The sequence below is a fragment of the Crocuta crocuta genome, unplaced genomic scaffold, assembly GCF_008692635.1.
Source record: "Crocuta crocuta isolate KB4526 unplaced genomic scaffold, BGI_CrCroc_1.0 scaffold10, whole genome shotgun sequence".
Taxonomy (NCBI): domain Eukaryota; kingdom Metazoa; phylum Chordata; class Mammalia; order Carnivora; family Hyaenidae; genus Crocuta; species Crocuta crocuta.
In genome coordinates, this window is record NW_027527551.1 from 1,907,516 (window position 1) to 1,921,877 (window position 14,362).

Consider the following 14,362-nt stretch of genomic DNA (forward strand, 5'->3'; position numbering starts at 1 on the left):
ATCAGAATGCTTTCGTTTCAATATTGTATGGAAATGAAACTTAATAGGGAAAAGGAGATTTAGCAGGGTGTATTTGTCAACCTTGCTGTGATGTTCTTTGCGGCTTCATCTCCTGCCAGAGTCTCCCTTTGTTTTGTTTTGTTGCTTAGGCAAGTGTACATTTTCTCTTCCCAGAGAGTGTGTGGCTTCCTCTCTGGGCTTGTCGGGAACACCCCATCCACGAACCACATTTTCGCTTTGCTATGTTCTCTCTTCTTCCCCCAGAATGAGGTGGAGTCTGAAGCTGTTTGGGGGAAATCATCTTCTGGTGTCCAGATGTTGTGAGCACTGCTTTTCCAAACCTTTGAACAAGAAGCAGAGAGCAAGCATGCAGAGTTGAGGCATATAACCTTCTAGATTTGCTTTTAATCTATTCTCTGAAGCAATGATGGCAGAGCATGTTCATTTTAACCTTAGTCATTAATCCCCCCTTGCCCCCCCTTTTACACAAATCCATACTTGGCCATAAATATGACTGGTGTTTTCTTTTTTTTTTTTTTTTTTTTTCTTTTGTACTCTCTGGCTGCAGTTCTGAGATTGATCCATGAAGAATGTGTCTTTGGCATGAACTTGTACAAAGAGGCTCTTTTTATTTATATTTTTTGTGGGATTGCTTTCTGTAAGGATTTTGCAAGGCTGGAAATGTCAGTACCCACAGTGTAGAGAGGTCATNTATGTCTGGTGTTGTCTTTTTTTTTTTTTTTTTTTTGCATGATGTCACTGATCAAGTACCTTGGTTTTGTTTTGTTTTTCAGTGTATTCTTGCAGTACTATTAATCTTTTCTTCCCCAAAGATTCCCACTACAGGGCCTCAGGTTACTGGTTGTGGCACCACAAAACCAGCTAAAGAAGAGGAATTCATTTCAGGGTCTGATATCGTTTCACCACTGAGTCTCTAAAATGCTGGCCTTTTTTTTTTTTCTTAAGCAAAGCCTGGAATCATTCGTACAAGTGGAGTTAACAGAACTCCAGTCTTTGAAAACGGAAAGCCTTTTTTTGTAGCAGTTCCTTAGATGCTCTGAAAGTACTCTCAGAAGAAATTCGTGGATGACACCTGAACGATGCCTGATAAGCAGGCCTTAAATAACTAAAAGGATGAACAGAAACACTCCCCCAGTAACTTGGAGACGATTTGATTTTGTAGTTGGCAGTGCGTGGTGCTCTTTCTCCTTTAAACATGACAAGTTCGAACCATCTCCTACAGTACAATTTAAGAACTATATGATGCGAGCCCTCAAGTTGGTGTATTCAGCAAAGGTTCTACTGATACTCTGAATTTCTTGTGGATGTACGTCTAGAAGATACGGTGAAAGTACACCATTAGCAACTTATAAGTAACATATTCCCTCAGCTTTATAGTAGTATATTGATACAAACAGCGTGTACCTCCAGAGTAGGGAATTGCTACGACCTTTTAATGTTGGAAAGAAATTTGAAGTTCATGTTTTAAAATAATACACAAATGCTTAGTTTCCTCGTTCTCACTTTTGAAAATCCCTAAATTAGAATGAGTTATGTTTGCAAAGTTTAGTCACGCTTGCAGTTGGACTGAGTTTTATCACATGAGCGGCTAGAATTTGAAAATTTTAATGAAGCACAAGTGGCTCTGTGAGAAAGGGCCGCTTGTTGGATTAGAAACGGAGAGACTGGCTTAGGAGGAAAAGAGATTAAAATTTCAAATCCCGTCTATGTGGCTGTACTTATAAGGAAATGATGAGAATGAGGAACTCAAGACAAACTATTTGATTTGATGAAAGAGTGACACAGTAGGAAAATGGGAGTATTTCCTACTCTTATTCAAAAAGAAGACACCAGTCTGCGTTGGTGGTATAGTGGTGAGCATAGCTGCCTTCCAAAAAGAAGTCGCCTTCAATTTTCTAAATTCTAAACTCTAGGACAAAATGTTAAGCCTGCAAATAGGTGGAAATACAGGGGTAGTGATGCAGAGTGATGGTTGACAGAATTTGAGGAAAGGGTATAAGTATGAAAGGTGTGCAGGGCATGAATTTGAGCATGGGGTTCCTGAGGCTACCTCTATTGCCCATGAAGACCTCACTCAACAAAGCAGAGGACAATAATCATCTCTATCATTTATTGAGTTTTGTCCTCAGTCAGTAACATTAAAAAAACGGGGTCCCCATAAAACAAGATTTGCACTTTCAATCTGTTCAAAGGGAAAAAAATGGCCAAAAGAGCTATGAATTTAGCAACACGTAAATTAATTTATATTGTATTAACTTTAATACTCTGCATATATATAAAAATTATTTGCAACACAGTATTTCATCTGTTAACAAAGTGTGATGCATATAGGGAATTCAAAGTATTTCCACTACCCAGGGGTCCACAGCTCATAATTTAGGGATTATTGAATTACCTTCCAGGGGGCTTCCAGCTTTGAAATGTTATGAATCTATGTTCATAACAAAAATTTAAAACAATTTTTTTCTAAGTTTTATTTCTTTATTTTGAGAGAGAGTGAGCATGAGCTGGGGAGGAACAAAAAGAAAGGGAGGGAGAGAATCCAAAGCAGGCTCTTCGCACCTGATGTCAGTGTGGAGCCTGATGTGGGGCTCGATCTCACAAACTGCAAGATCTTGACCCAAGCTGAAATCAAGAGGCTGCCGCTTAACTGACTGAGCTGCTCAGGTGCCCCATAACAGTAATTTTTAAAGCATAAATTGCATTCGGTGTGTAAGTTTGGGGAGAACAGGAAAGTATGCAAGCATCTTTGAAAGTCTCCATTAAAATTTGTCAGGATAAAGTTTCAGTGTAACAGTGGAGCTTCCGTTATCTGGACAGCTCGCTTATGGGGATCACATCTTCTCAACTGTGAGGTATAATGCTTAACCTGACGGTGAACCAAAGAGAGAGAGTTGGGCCAGTATCCCCAAACTTCCTCTTTCTACAAACCCTGTCACATTAGAAAGCAGAAAAAATAGTTATACCTAATTTTCTTAAAAGAGTCTATCCCAAAAGTCTTTTACTGAATTTTATTTCAGTAACTAAAATTGAGATGAAGTCAAGGTTGGTCAAAGTAAAGGGGTAAGAAATCTGATTTCCAAGCTTTCAAGAAAATACTTCAAAGAACAGAACCCAGAGCCAGGTATTGTATTTTCCTCTAGAAAGACATTGAAAGCAGTCTCATTAAAGATAGTTTCGAGATGAAAAAGAAATCATGAGGTTACATGAGGTCAGAGAAGTTGGCTAGCCAAGAATGGTAAGACAGAGTTTAGTGCCAGATTGGAAGACCCTCTGTACTCACAACACACAGCTCTACTGCTGTAGCAAGATTAGTTTTAGATGCTTTTTCCGTATTTCAACTAGACCTATTCAATTGATATTAATTTTTGGTTCACTTGAACTCACAAATGATTCCATAGATTACAGTATTCTATTGACATACATACACATACACACATATATATGTGTACATCCCGGACATTTCCTGTAATAAAATGTAAGCCATATTGAATCTATATTTCCTTCAAAAAATAAGCAATATTGAATCTATACTGTACACAGTATTAGTTCTAGCTTCAGTTTTTCAAGAGCAAAAAGAGGCACAGCTTTGTTCCCCTGGGTAATTTTTAGTAGCATTTTCAATATAATGAGTCTACCCTGAAACATGCTGCCCCCTCCCCGCTCACTACGATAAAGTCACAAATACAATATAAATTGAGGACTTCAATTCTGCTGGAAACTGCCAATTTCTAATCTATATTGAGATTGTTTTTTTTCAAGGTGTACTTCTGCCACATTCGAATATACCTGGGGGCAGCTTAAGTCTGAATGGAGCATTGGCCATTGTCTGGTGCATAGCAGCCCACAAGCGAGAACATTCGAAAGGTCTGCCTCTAGCTAGAGTCTTTCTGGGACAGCTAACACAGAAGACTGTTTTCACTGCTCTCCCTCCCTACTCACAGGAAAAAGAATTTTATTTATGTGTTTATTTCAACATCCATTTTCCCTCTTTTTATCACCACTTCAGATGAGTTCTTTTGGTTAAAAAAAATGGAGTGATGGGACAGTCATCGATACTCTCTCTGCCAAGTGGCCACCTCATTAATTCCACAGCAGTGCTGCCTGTCTTCTTGCACTCTGCCCATGGCATTTATTATTTCCTCTGCTACCCCGTGCCGAACAAAGTGCTCTAGCACATGGAGTAACACGAAAATTGGCTTTGTGGTCAAGGCTTCCACCTCTACCTGAAGATTTGTCTTCACCCCAATATGGTGCTGTTGGCAGGTCACCCATCACCCGCTTCTGTCTCCTTCCCAGAGGAAGCCAACCCTGTATTGCCTGGGGCCTTGGTTCTCTTTGCAGAAATGAGGCATTTGCCCAACATGACTTCACTCTTATTTCGGTGTGGCATCCAGCCTGGGTCTACACGCATGGCCCTCTCTGCAAATCAGAAGCTTAGTGTGAGGCATTTTGCTTGGTTGCAACAGTAGGTTGGCTCCTAAGGAGATCTTTCTGTTTTGGTGCCCAGCTGTGGGCGTCTCTATGATACAGACAGGGTGGGGCCTTCAGCAGAAAGTTACTGCGAAAAGGCTCTGGCACCTCAGGTATAATTGATTTTTTATCAGAGGTAGAGGCCGAGTTCATAACACATCCCCTGTGATGTCAGTCAAGCTCAGGAATATATGAAGACATGGGTGGAGGTTTCTGTGAATAAATCCCTTTAAGTCCCATTAAGTTAGGTACCTACTTTGTTCCGTTCTCAATAACCAGGGGATTCCTTGGATATTGACAGCCTTTCCAAGGATGCCCATCAATGGGGAGGTAACTTGGCTTTTAAGAAAAGTTGAGATGGAAAGAAGCAAATTGGCTCCATCCAACAATGGACTTCAACTGCTTATTCAATACGTGGGGTATTGTTCTCAGCATCCCAAGATGGGGACTCCCTTAGCAGGGTTACTACCCATGATTATAGATTTACGTGTCGCCTCAAACCAGGCTAGGTGCTAAGGGTTCTGCCACTTCAAAGCTGTGTGTCTCCCTTTGGCAAGGCCTGTTTTTATGGTTTCTGGCTTACTCCAATCCAGGCTATGAAGAGGAGCCCCCAGTTCCACTCAAGGCCCACTTGGCTGGCACCATTGGGAGCATCCACCAGATACTCTGAAATGGTTGCCAAGGTAGCAGGGAGCAAAGATGTCTACGCTGGACCATCCCAGCACTTGGTGCAGGCTGAAACAAGTCTGCCCCATTTTATATAAATACTTAGACAGGCATGAAATGGATTTTCTGGATGTCTGGCTTTTCTTTCTATTGGCTTCTGTCTTCATTTTTGCTGCTGCTTCCTTTTTATTTATTTTTTTCTTTCTGCTTTTTTTTTTCTTTTACTCTTGCTACTTCTGATCCAACCAGGTAGCAATGCATTTTCCAGGGTGCCTTTTAAAATAGTTTCTTCCCTAGTCTATTTAGAAGAAAGGAAAGCTATTTCAGCCTGTTAGGGTAAAAAAAAAAAATGTTTTTTTAAACAACGTTCCCTTCGCATTTTTTAAAGTTCGATGATGATTCCTTGCCTTTGATAGAATCTACCTAATGTAGAAACTTACTGGGTTACAAATGGTAAACTGGGCAGCTCCCTCTTTCCCTCCCTGTTTGGTTAATAAGGAAGTTTCTAGCCCTTCTGATTGCTCCCCTTTCACACACTGCCCTTCTGGCCATCTGAAACCACATAGAAACACTGACAAGAGAGATGTGAGCCTCACTGCTTTCAGGGCCTGGTTGATGCCAGCTGACCATAAGCTACCTTCCCACCCCACCACTGCCCAAACACACTTTTTGGGAACACCCAGCCTTTTGGTGCTGGTCTTTATCTTTCAAACGGGGGCAAGGTAATCTGCTCAGGTCTTTGTGTGGTGGGTGCTCCCGCACCAGAAATGCAGTTTAACGAAGAACAGAACTTCTGACGTTGGGATGTCAGGTCTGCGGACTGCAAAACACAGAGATTAACGCCAGCAAAGAAGCGCTTGTCTGGACTTGGGAGAGCAAGTACCTCACTGTAGGGGATACGGCCTGAGATGGAACTTAATGGCTTCCCTGAAAAATGTTTAAAAATGCATGTGGCTCCATTCCGTGTTAGCACTGCGGCAGTCAAAATAAACTGGACCTGTCAGGGACCAGTGCTTGGAGAGAGTGTTATGAATAGACTTATTTTGTGAAGTTGTCACTTGACACGCCCAGAAAAACCAACCAAGGGTACCGTCGGCTCCCTGGGCGTTGATTTTGGTTAAATCCCTCCCTCGAATGACCTCCATTCAATTTGGCTAGTTATGTGAGTTTTGTTGCTTTTTCCCAGTTTTCTGGAAAAGAAATTTAAGATGGGGGCTACGTAGATGTTGCCCACCGTGCGGAAGAGTTAAACATGCTGGTAAAAACCACCCCTGGCTTACTGAGCGCACCCCGCTGGCTTCTGAATGAAAGCCTTGTTACCTGGAAGTGTTTTCAAGATGAAGTTTGGCATTAACCTGTGAAGCCAAGGGAAAGAATCGGCCCTTTCACACACAGCGGCCAGTGTCCCACACGTACCCTGAGGTCTGGTTTAGTACAGCGGCCCTCGCTGAGGCTGCGCCCTTTCAGAGGCGATAGTTACCCCTGATTCCATGGACGGAAGGACTAGCCTGCCTTCTAGCTCAGCTCAGCCCAGCAAAGATCCCAAATGGTGAGCAGCCGCCTGCCTGCCCTCCGAGAGTCTACCCTAATGACATGGGTAATGCTGGGTTTTGTGTGTTTAAAAAAAAAAAAAAAGATGTGCAGCACATGTTCTTTTCCCCCTTGGCAAATAGCCACTTTGCCAGGCCGCCAAGCCTCACCTGATTTATAGGCCTACTGCCACAAATCCTGATTTCTAGAGTTAGAATGAGAACCAGATCCTGACCCACAAAGCCAAGGCCAGATGCTTGGCACTATAGGCATAGCCTCCCTGGGGAAACCCAACCCACCACGCGGTCCAGACAGCCAGGCCTGTATTCAGCCTGCGGTGGCCACCGATAGAGTCGTCAGACAGGTTAGCATCATCTCTCAGGGTTAAAAGGTATTGGGGGTTCTCTGTGGCCCAGGCTAAAGGGGGGGGAATAACCTATTTCATTTTATTTTTTTTTTCCAGTTCTCTCAGGCCAGGCACACCACAGCCCTTTGAAACGATCTGTGTCCCTTACCCCACCCATGAATGTGCCAAACCAGCCTCTAGGACATGGATGGATGTCTCATGAGGACTTACGAGCTAGAGGACCCCAGTGCCTCCCATCCGATCATGCCCCCCTGTCTCCACAAAGCAGTGTAGCCTCTTCAGGAAGTGGTGGGAGTGAACACTTAGAAGATCAGAACACTGCTCGTAACACATTCCAAGAAGAAGGTAGTGGTATGAAAGGTGAGTGACTGAACGAGAAACCACTGGGAACGGAGTCCGTCCCTTTGTTTGGAGTTAGAAGGGTGAAAAGAGAGGTAGGTAGTGAGCAAGAGAACAGCCTCGCCCCCTCCCCAGGCTTCTGCATTGGACCCATCCCTTGCAGAGCCTCAGGGTTGACAATTCCTGGGATTCCCCTTCCTGGGAAGCCTGGGAAGCAGGAGCCAAAGCAAGAGAGGTCAACACTTTTTTTTTTTTTTTTTTAATGCAGGGACTTGTAGGCAATTAAATGAGTCACAGCTAACGGTGACAGGTCTACTGTTTGCACGTACATTCCTCAGCCTGCCCTGTTTGTAAAGGCGCTCAGCTATTCCAACCTTTTACCTCCTTGCGCGGCCAGGGAACCGTCAATAATTTAGCAAAACAAACCACAGTACCTTTTTTTTTTTTTTTTAGTCTCTCTTAATGCAGAATCGTAGTAGTGTTTCCTTTCTCTCTCCCTTTTCCTTTGATATCCAAAGAAACTTTTAAACCCTTTTCTCTGCATCTGTTTAAGGGACATGAAAAAAAATACCACTGAGAATCTCTGACAGTGTTTTAAGCCTGATAACAGATTTGCATACAGGTGATAAAGGCCTTTTTGTGCAGCATAAATAAATGTTTGTACATTGCCCTGTAAATCTGTCCTCTTCTTAGATACTCATCAGGAGATAGAGAATTTCCAAATTACCTGTGATAGGCTCAAAGAGGATACGTGCATTTTGTATTTTTAGATGCTAAGTTGTTCAAGGTCTGGGAAGTCCTTAGGGAAGGATGCTCATCAGAGACGCTAATAACAATTTTCGATGGAGGAACAATAACCAGCCATGCTTCTGGGAATATAGTGCTGGGGGGGGTGGCTCTTGGAGCGCCCTCTTTGCTGGCATCCATGGTGCTAAGGTTTGTGTCTCTGACCTTCCCCCCAAGAAGGGGGGACAGTGTTGACACAGAAGGCTGTCTACCAGAGTCCCCTCGCCACCATGACAGTATGGCACAGAAAGATGCCCACGACCACCCAGGGGCGGGCTGTGAGAGAGCACCAGGCTGAAACATGGAGCCTGTCCACTAGGGGAATGAAGTGCCTTCCTTGAACGTTCCTCTCCCTCAGCCGCAGGCCTGTGGGCTCCCCAAGCCACCCCCACCCCGTGATGAGTGCCCAGAGTGAGTGGGATGTGTCTTGATGCTTTCTTCTGCAGATACAAGTGGGTCTTTAAAGGTGTTTAACAGGCAGCACAAACAATGGCTCATTTTGGCATGGAGGGGATGCGTGTCCTCTTCCTCTTTCACAGTTTTCAAGGGAATGTGCCATGATTTTGGAGATGTAGCAAAACTCACTTCTGAGTCCACGCTACGTGGTTATGGGCTCAAGCGGCTGAGCCCCAGGTGACGGGTGGCAGGTGAGGGTCAGCCAGGCTTTAGGTAAGCCTGCAGGACATCTGTCACTGGGGCACCCGAGCACCTGAGGGACCAAGGGAGGCAGGTCAGCCACTGTTCTGGGCTAGCTTCTTCCCAGGCGAAGTGGAGTGTCTGGGCGGCATTTTTCTGAGAAAGCAGATGTGCTATTCTAATTGGTAACTGTGGGAAGGAGGCCTTGGCCTTTGTGCTCAAGGGCGAGGAGGGTCCTGTGGGAAAGCTCTTCTCAGGATACAGACCTCTCCCAGAGAGGAATGCTGGTACTGTCTGGTTATAAGAGGTTTGCTTTCTTTTCTTTTTCTTTCTTCCTTTTACTTACTTTCCTTCCTTCCTTCCTCCCTTTCTTTCCACCTTCAACATTCCCCCAAAGTAGGTAAAGGTATGCTGTGTGCTGTCATGTTGAGGTGAGAAAAGAATGATGAGAGCATTCTTTTAATGTTTTTATTTATTTTTGAGAGAGAGAGAGTACGCGAGTAGGTGAGGGGCAAAGAGAGAGGGAGACACAGAATCTGAAGCAGGCTCCAGGCTCTGAGCTATCCTGATGCAGGGCTTGAACTCACGAACCATGAGATCATGACCTGAGCTGAGGTCGGATGCTTAACTGACTGAGCCACCCAGGTGCCCTGCAAGCATGCTTTTAAAGAGAAATGAATGAGAGAAAAACCTGAATACATTTTTTTCTTTTTTTTTTTTAGGAGTAGAAATTTAATTTATTTTTTTACAAATAGTTCATTGTCAAATTAGTTTCCACATAACACTCAGTGCTCATCCCCACAAGTGCCCTCCTAGAAAAACCTGAATACATTTCTTACAGCTGCATTAGAATAAAAGCCAAAATCAAAGTTCAAGGAATATCCCATATATAAGTTTCTTCTATTCTTTTCTTCAGAATTGATAAGAATTGTCTCCTCAGAGATTCTTCAGTCAGAAAGCGAACCAGATAAGCTCTTCTATCCAAGAGTTTCTTTATAGGCCTGAGGGATATGGCCAGAAAACAAGCTATTTGATGACCGGACAAACCAGTGAACTCTTTACTATGTATATCCACCTTCTGCTGACCTATTGAACTGCTTGCTCCCAACGAATTGATTTGGGATTCAAAATATAAAGTTCATAGCAAAGCAAAGTGCAAAATATATTTGAAAGAAGACATGAGAAACATTGAAGGATTCTGTTTGTGGGATAAGTATATTGGCAGTTCAGCTGACAGGTCAAGCAGTAGACATGTCCATACCCCAAAACAGTAAGCATCCAGAGTTGGGGGCCAAAAGCCACCTCCTGGCAATGCCTGGAGAGGTCTTCTCAAGAAGGCCACTGCTCAACTCTGTCAGCAGAGACTATGCAGGATGGCCTCCCAGGATGCACCCAGGAAGCAGCCCTCACCACACCCAGCCAAAGAGGTTGTCCCTGGATTCCCACCTCCAAGAGCGGACACCCGTTTTAAGTTCCAAATTAATTCATGCTTTCTGGGAAATGAAATATGAATTCTAAGGAAGTGCTTCTAAAAAGAGCCAGCTCTTCCTCTTGAATCCACATCTCTTTCTTGGGACCAGGCCCTCTGGCAGAATTATTGGCCCTTGGGGGCTTCTTTCCGGTCCACCTCGGGATGCCATCACTGAATTGCTCTTTTCCTACATTTTTTAAGAAAACCTAGTTTACAAAAACAACAAGGTATCTGTAGTCGAATTTGGAGGCGTTCCAAATCTCCAGAAGATGCATGTCAGCCCTCCCCTACACCTTGGGAAAAGAATAAAAAGTCACCATAATTGAGCTGGATTTAGTATGAATTCATCTTTCTTGCCAACAGCTCTGCATACCTTGCTGAAACACTGTTCATCTCTTCCTTCCTTCTCATCTGGACAACCTGCCAGGTTTGGCTACAAACTGTCCCTTAGGAATGTGCCTCTTGGGTCAAAAGCGTGAAATAAAGCTCACGGCCCAGCATTCTTCTTTTTAAGATTTTCACAGACATTGATCTCTCCCTCTTTTGTCTTGGTGTCAGCACGCCCTGTCAGGGATCGTCACTAAGTTCTCTCCCAAGTAGACCAACTTGTGCTCTCAGAGGATTAACATCATCTGCCTGCTTTGCTTTGTTTTTCCTTTTATAGTAAATACCCATCCTGAAGATGTAAGTCAGCTCCAAAGCACAGATTGGATGTCCCTCAGGGTAGGGATCTCAGACTAATCTCAGGCTAAACCAAGAGTGGGATTAGCTACTCCAGGAGCAATTAATGAACAGAAGTGGGAAACAACAGGAATATGAGAGTTTCCCCTCTTCACGTGCCCCGTGGAGGCTACTGGTTTTACATGTTTGGATCAGATATCCTGATTGTGGTTTCTAAATTCAGTTGTCCTTGTTTGCAAAAACGTCACTGTAACATTTCCCAGGGGAAGAATCCCAGATTCATGATTCCCGAGTCGATACTCAATTATAATCTCCTCCTTCCCCTCGGCATCAACATGAGTGGAATGTGCTCTCTTACCTTTTCTCTCACGCAAAGCCTTCAGGTGAGAAGAAAAAAAGACTTTCCCACAATTTCCTGAAAGGAGGAGAGAATATAGAAGAGCAGAAGTCCATTGATGGAGGAAGCACATCTGCCCCTCATATTAGCATCATGTCATCAGAAATGATGCATAGACACAACACCCAAAGACTTCTCAAAAGGCCAGCACTGCTGATGAGTGATGTGGCTGTGTGCTATGGGAGCAGAAAGGAAGGAAGACTTAATAAATAGGTTTTACTTTAGTCCTCATCAAGTCAGTTGACTTTTAAGCACCTGCTGAGAGAGGCTTGGGGCTAGTTACTGGGGAGACAGAGAAAAAAAGAGGTTGTACCTGCCTCAGGGGGGTCCCTGTCACAGGAACAATAAACAGGTACCTGATGCAGGTGTACGGCTATGAAAATCTCTTATCTTCAAAGACTTGAGCTGGGTCAGGACAGGCACCAAGGAGGAACCTAATACAAAGTGGAGAGAAGTGAAGGAAAGTTCCTGAGGAGGGCAGGCCTGGAGCTGAGTCTTGAAGCGTGATTAACGTTAGCCAAATCTATAAGGTGAGGGAAGGGTGTTCTGTGCAGAGGGGAAAGAATGAATGAAAGCATGGTGATGGGACAGATTGACTGAACGCCCCTATGGCTCGAGTGTCAAAGGCACATGGGAAAGAAGTCTGGAGAGGGGAAAAGCAGATGCTAGGCTTTGTGAAAGATTTGACGTTTATAGAAGCTGTTGAAGGCATTTAGTAGCAGAGCGACCTGCTTACATTTGCTTATTAGAAATCAGACCCTAGCAGAAGTGTCAGGGTGACATGGAGAAGGGGACAAGAGGCAGGGGATATTTTAGTGACTGAGGAGGAAAATGAGGTGGGTCCAAGGCAGGCAGCAGCGAGAGGATTCAAAGGAGTATGTCTGCGTGGTCTCCATGAGGTAGAGTTGAGAGAGCGTGGAACTGAATGTGCGCTACTTAAATGTCGATGGTGCAGGAACAGGAGGTATTTAGGACAATGTCCAGGTTTCTGCCTGGGACAGCTGGGTAGCCCATGGTGTCATCCAAAGCAAAGAGCATATAGAAGAAACAGATTGAGGGTCACTGTGAAGAGTATGGGAACCTATAGAACTTTGCAGTGGAGGTGAGCCAACACCACAGTGCACCATCTTCTTCCCTGGCCCAGCCTCCCTAAGCCCTGCCTCCCCTCCTCACATGCACAGGTTAAGCATTCCGCCTACCTGTAGGGAAGCTCACATGGGGAACTCCAGTCCAGATTTCTGGCTAGCAAGGCTCATAGCTTTGGGCTTTTAAGAGTGAGAGGCTCTATGACTTTCTCATTGCAACTGTCAGTGTGAGAGGAGTAGAGGTTGGGGTGTTTCTCTTGATAGGAGCTCCAGCCTTGCCATAATGGGTAACATTAACTGGGTTGACTTATGATGTGTGGCTGTTATATTAGTACAAAACATGGAGGTAATTGAAACTGTTACATTGTTTGTATACAATCCTGTGGCTTCAGGAACCATGATAGAAACACAGCAGTTAAGAGTGGAGGGGACTGGGGACTGTGAAAATAGGCTTGGTTGCCTTTTCTAGAGAGTCTTTCTTAGATGAAACTTAAGTAAACTTTTTTTCTCTGCAGCAAAGGAAATATATTGCCTATTCTGAAGGACCCAGTTGTGGGGTTTTGAGTTATTTTTGAAATGTAAATCTCTGAACTTCTGCTGGTCTTAGAATGAGATTAGAAAAATTATTGAGAAGTATGATCCTCTTTAAGACAAAGAAACCCTGACAGCAACCTCTGTGAGCAAGGTTGTGAATACAGCATTTCTGAGGGTCATAAAGTTGTGACAGAGTGGGAGGTGGCTGGGACGCTTTTCAACATGGCTGCCAGGGGAACAAGCCACTATTTTCTGAATGTTGACTTTCTAGATGCTGTCTTGAATTCGTCTACCTTCAAGGCCAGGAGTTAGTAAATTTACTTCACTTTCTTTATTCCCAAATGCCAGCATATAGCCTGCATGGATGGACAGGTCCTAATGGGCTCAGATCACGTCCCCTCTTCTAAGGCAGACCGAAGCCTCCTTGTCCTTGAAGAGCACATTTCCAGGATTCCCCCAACTTCTAAGGGTCATGAGTCTTTTAACCGCCATTCTTGGCCAAGCACGTGTCTTCTGCTGCAGTGCTTTCAGAACTGTGCGGGCATGCAGAGGGCAACTTTCCACGTGGAACCCAGCCGCTGTTTAACGATGCAATGCGAGCTGCCTGTGGAACACCACTTATGAATGTCATCGCTAATGGAAACTTTGAGAAATTCAGTCCCTGTATTTGTATCCAAACCATCTAAGTGGGTATTTCACTCAACCTGTTTCTTCACAGAGCCACACGTACCCTCCATCTGCCTGGAACCCCTCCTGGAGGGGACACCATGCACACTTCCCAGGATCAAGGAGCAGCGTGCCCACAGTTCACAAGAACCATAGACCAAGGCGCCTTTGCTCAGAGGCTGGAACAGCACTGGGCTGCTCATTCTGCTCTGGCCAGAAAGAGACAGGCTTCAGCAATATCAATGCTGTTCCTAGGCTTCTGCTTTGGATTTGAAAGGGATCTTTCCCCCTCTCACTTCAGCACGGAAGAGTTAGTCTCTTCTTACCCACCTCAGTTGGCTTTCTTCTCTCCCTCAAAGACCAAGGATGCAGTTGTGTCCTGGGAAGAGAGAGAGTTGTTTGGGATTAGCCTGGCTCTCTGTGGCAAGTGGGAGTTTCTCTTCTGTCTGCAGGTGCCAGGACCTCCACAGGTGAGGTTCCTTGTGGAAACCAAGGCTGTTCATGTTTCTCTCTTCCAGGGAAGTTTTACTCCCTGCCCTTTATGATGCTTCCCATATCGGGCCCTTCTGCAGTACTGGTTCCATCTTTCAATCTTGTGGAGCCTCTCTGTTTGTGAGGCAGGTTCTGCATGGCCTGTTGAGTGGTATTTGCAGCCATCCCAGCAGCAAATATTTGAAAAAAGCAGCTCAAGTTCTACTTGGAGCCCAGCT

At 44.5% G+C, this 14,362-nt stretch overlaps 1 protein-coding gene across 3 annotated transcripts in view; it reads left to right on the forward strand.

Annotated features, from left to right (window-relative positions):
- Positions 1-14,362, forward strand: part of SAMD4A (sterile alpha motif domain containing 4A) — a 96,305-nt gene that overhangs the window by 40,272 nt on the left and 41,671 nt on the right. For 2 of the 3 annotated variants that reach the window (XM_077768235.1, XM_077768225.1), the window contains exon 3: positions 7,154-7,417. The exons of the other annotated variant lie outside the window; for it this stretch is intronic. In XM_077768235.1, coding sequence (XP_077624361.1) covers positions 7,154-7,417 — 264 coding nt within the window. The remainder of the gene's footprint in view (positions 1-7,153; positions 7,418-14,362) is intronic. 3 annotated transcript variants of the gene reach the window in all.